Source organism: Cyclopterus lumpus, chromosome 15 (assembly GCF_009769545.1).
Source record: "Cyclopterus lumpus isolate fCycLum1 chromosome 15, fCycLum1.pri, whole genome shotgun sequence".
Taxonomy (NCBI): Eukaryota; Metazoa; Chordata; class Actinopteri; order Perciformes; family Cyclopteridae; genus Cyclopterus; species Cyclopterus lumpus.
The window spans coordinates 14,319,268-14,324,155 of NC_046980.1; the positions used below are offsets into that span (position 1 = coordinate 14,319,268).

Consider the following 4,888-nt stretch of genomic DNA (forward strand, 5'->3'; position numbering starts at 1 on the left):
AATGTGGGTTGTCTTCTCAACTGATTTGCCGCAATATTTATGAGTTCAGGTTGCTGCGATAGCCTTTAAATGTGGCAGAGTAACACAATATACTCCCAAAGGATGGGAAGGATACCAGAGTGGAACCTGCTAATAGTGATCAAGTGGTCCGCTTACAGTGTTCATTTTGGCTCTTTTCATACGTGACACCATTTGGAAAAAGATGTGAAAACTACGACATTTAAATTGACAGGAGAATAATTTTTTTCTTCTGGTCTCCTCAAAGTTAATGATGCCATGCTCTGTGACTTGCCCTGCATTTTTCTGCTGATTACCAATTAAAATATGCCTCAAAAGATCACTTGACTGTCGACATGTTGAGGCTCGCACCTTAACGGTTACTTAAAAATGTTTGCCAATCTGTTGATTCCCAATACTGATACCTATGTAAGTACAGTACAATGGGGCAACTCAGCAACAGACTCCCTTCTTGAGTTCATGTGAAGGAGTTGGCGGTGCTGAAATCATACAGCGCTTGAAGTTCTTTTTACAGTGTGCCCTGACTCAGTGCCATGTGGAAGAGTTCACAGTGAAGCTCTGTTTACAATAACTCCCTCCCTCTCATCTGTCTTCTTCTTTATCACCGACCAAGCAATGCCGTCTTTTTCTGGCTTTTTCCGAAATGAGGAAGTTTAAAAAAGAGGTGTGTTGCACAAACTGCTGGACATTCCTCTGGTTTTAGATCAATGCAACTGTTGTTTAGAGCTCAGATGATACATTTATTTAATTTTCTCTTTTGTGTTTCTCAACTGAATCAAATGTCTTCAACTTAATCCAATATGTCTTTTGTATGATTTCATGGTAGTGCTGGACATACATTTTTTTATTTCAGCTTTATACTGTATTTACCTATGAAAGAGTTCTCAAGACTTGAGCCAAACACAGTTTGCAGGATAATGATATATGTTAAGTGTCATCATAAACCGGTAATCACATCTATTTTGCATATCTCTGTCTTTACTAAAGTGTCTTTCTTATTGCAGAATGAAGCTTTAGCCTCTGCAGCTATGACCAGCACGCAGACCAGACTCTAGACATCCAGTTACAAAGCCAGGACTCAAGAATGAAGACCAAGTATGCAATTGTCTTCATCTGTATCGTGGCCCTGGTCATCATTGAAAAGGAAAGCAACATCCTATCAAGGTAAGATAATAAATAACAATCTGTCAATAAGTCACAGGAGAAATGTATTCCTTTGAATGGAGTCACACTTCTGCGATGTGAGAAGTACCACTCTCGAAAAACATCTGTGCCGGGCCCCGTTTCTTTGGTCTGCAGAGGTTGGTGGAGGTGTAGCCTCCAGCCCGCCTTGTAACTTCGAAGCAGTCTTTTTGTAACGTAAGGCCTTCTTAGGATTTCTGAGGACCATCTTCCCAAATAAATGAGTAAACAATACAAATCATGGACTGCAAATATCAGTTTTGTCACCATCAGCTGTATTGACCAAAATAGATATTCTGCTTGCCCTCAACCATCACTGTTGCACCTATGAAAATGAATAACATTGAGGTAAATACGCTTGACTTTCCTGCTGAGTTATATGATGAGATTGATACCATTCTCATATGCTAATAATATTGCTCTTCTCGTGTCACTCAGAAAGAAAAGTGAATCAATTTGTTTCCCATTATAACCCTCTATTCCTATAGGAGCTCCATGTCAGCGAAATGTAAAACATGGGACCTACCTCAGGTGTTTATACTACTAATCCAGCCTCTCTATCTGTTTAGGGTCTCTGATAAACTGATCCAGAGGCAGATTCCACAGCAGACCCCACAGACTCCACTGGATTACAGCAACACAACACAAAATGGCTCCCTGACGATGTTCAAAATGCTGCTCTCTAAACTCACCGGTGCAAAAGTGAATTACTCAAGTCCCTCCGAGGAGCAGGAGGAGGACGAACTAGATGACTTGGGCACATACAGATTTAACGGTGGCCAGAAGCACATCTTACTCATGGCCACCACGCGAACAGGTTCCTCATTTGTGGGGGAATTTTTCAACCAGCACGGGGAGAACATGTTCTACCTGTTTGAGCCTTTGTGGCACGTGGAGCGCATGCTGACCACGGCCTCAGAGGCAAACAACGGAACAGTGTTGGCAGGAATCTACCGGGATGTACTCCAGGGGCTCTTCCTGTGCGATTTGTCCCCCCTCGAGAAGTTCATCTCTCCCCCACCTCAGGACCACATTACGCCGGCTCTTTTCCGCAGAGAGTCAAGTTTATCGCTCTGTGAAGAATCTGTCTGCAGTCCTGTAGTCAAAGATGTTTTTGAAAGGTATTGTTCGTTCTCAAGAAACTCACTGTTGTTGATCCGGTTTACAATGTGGGTTGATTCTGAAAAAACAACAAGAATTGAACTGCGATACAGTTGCAAATAGGAAGGGGCATTATTTTTAAAAATCTTTAATTAATATTAATAATTACTATTTTTGAGCCAGAGTCGAGGCTAACCACTCTTACTTTGATCAACAGGTGGTAAGCAAAACACAGGGGGCTTGGCTTTGGTTTTGAGAAGTTGTAGAATGTATTCACCAAAGAATAACTACATCGTCATACACATGCTCTCTCTCTCGACCGGATACTCGCCTATGTTACGCAGGGCTTGCAAAACACTGGTGTAAACCCACACACTGTATACCAGGCAGACACTCGGCTGATAACCTCACAGCTGAACTAAATGATTCGGTGGAGACTAAAGTGTATGCATGCGTCTCCGGCAATGCAAGCCACATCGTGGTTGGTTTGTGCATCCGTCATCGTTGCAGCCTGGCGCCTTTTTAGGCACTTCAACCACAGCACCCATGCATGCCAGGGGCTAATCATGTGGGTTAGCGATTAATGAATGGTTGATGAAGGGACAGCTATCAGGCTAGGAAAAAGAAAGTTGACTAATGTTAACTCCTAATGTTAACCCCAAGGAGTTGCAGCCCTTTAAACAACACACTGTTGCTTGGTGATTAAATGCCGCTTACCAAAACGCCTCTATAGAGTCATGTCCATTCAAGCTTTTGTTCCAAGAAACGCAAGATGCCTGAAATTATTCCTTCCTCTTTGCAACTCTATAAAATATATCTATGAAATATATATAATCATTCACAAACTATGCCGCTCTTGTCCTAGGTATCACTGTAAGACTCGTCGCTGTGGGCCGCTGAACTTGACCCTTGCCTCTGAATCCTGCCTCTCCAAGCAACACCACGCCATTAAAACTGTCCGTGTGCGTCAGCTGGACACATTGCAGCCTTTGGTGGAGGATCCTCGCCTGGATGTGAGAGTGATCCAGCTAGTCCGAGATCCACGGGCCATCTTAGCATCCCGCATGGTGGCTTTCTCTTCGAAGTACCAGACGTGGAAGACCTGGGCGCAGGACGGCCAGGTCCCCGAAGATGATGAGGAGGTGAAGAGGCTCAAAGGAAACTGCGACCAGATTAGGATGTCAGCAGAGGTGGGACTAAGCCAACCTCGCTGGCTGAGGAGACGCTACATGTTGGTGCGTTATGAGGATATTGCCCGCTACCCCATGCAGAAGGCAGAGGAAATGTACAGGTTCACGGGGATACCATTTAGTTCCCAAGCTAGGGAGTGGATACTGAGGAACACCCAGACCACGCGGGAAGCTAGCGGGATTTACTCCACGCAAAAGAACTCATCAGAGCAGGCAGAGAAATGGAGATTTAGCATTCCCTTCACACTGGCTCAGGTAGTGCAGAGAGTGTGTGGTCCGACCATGAAGATGTTTGGGTACAGATTTGTGGATGACGAAAAGACACTGATCAATAAGTCCATCAGTTTGCTTGAAGATAAACTATTTAATTAATCAAGAGGTCAAAACGCTGAGAATCCATGAGAAGCCATTATTGCACAGACCAAAATTAGTAGGCAACGGTGCTGTAAAAAGACACACTATATTTTACTGCTGACAGGAAGATTTGGGCCATTAAATAATATTCATACTCACCAATGATGTGCCTCATTGTGACAAATGAAGAGCCAATGAAGAAAGTATTTATTTACATACTGCGTTCACTGAGAGGCCTGGTACTCAAGCTTTGTGGCGCTTTGTATTTCATTCAAAATGAAATAAGCATAGATGTCAAGCCTGACTTGTATGAGATTATTATGGCAGATTTGTTTGATAGTTGATCATGTTGAGACATTCAGGGATAAAGTACAGTGAACGGGATATGTGTTTGGTTTGTCTTTGTTTGAGTCTGAAAGAGAAGAGGTTTCTGTACAAAGGGTTTATGACGCTTGTGCTTCATTCTGCCTAATTGATCCATCCGTACTAGGCAACTGATATAATCGATTTAGATTAAACCTGATGTGCTTTCATAAGGCTTTACAGATCCGACTCAGGTGAAGTGAATGTGACAGATCTTTGATGTATTTAACCAAATGCCATTTAAAGCAATTCTCAATACACCATAAAAAGAGGCTATTATTATATAATACTCATGAGGATATATATAATGAGGAGCTATAAAATAAATATCGAACTTGAGATACCTACATGTGTCTTACCATACAAAGTGTTGCTTTTCCTTTAAGACAGTAGCCAGAGTAGTAATGTATTTCCAAGTGCTGCCTCCTCACCTCTAAGTAAACAGGCAGTTTGGGTGTTTAATTTACAAAAGTGGCTTCTGTACTGAAACTGTGTGTTCATGGACACACGTTCTTGTGCATTAATTGTTTTATTCACCTCCCAACTCAAGGAAATAAAATCACCAGAAATATTAAAGCCTGCAAAATTCTAAATACGCCCCTTTTTAAATGTATTAGTCGTGAGATTTTAGGATATGTTGATGTTTTGGGTGCCAACTAATGTATAAGATGTTTGTATGT

At 42.3% G+C, this 4,888-nt stretch overlaps 1 protein-coding gene across 1 annotated transcript; it reads left to right on the forward strand.

The window, feature by feature from the left end:
* Positions 1–1,102: 1,102 nt before the first annotated feature.
* Positions 1,103–3,863, forward strand: chst3a (carbohydrate (chondroitin 6) sulfotransferase 3a). Its single transcript, XM_034552475.1, has 3 exons — positions 1,103–1,182; positions 1,770–2,321; positions 3,167–3,863. The coding sequence occupies exons 1-3, from the start codon at positions 1,103–1,105 to the stop codon at positions 3,861–3,863; spliced, it is 1,329 nt and encodes a 442-aa protein (XP_034408366.1).
* Positions 3,864–4,888: the final 1,025 nt, after the last annotated feature.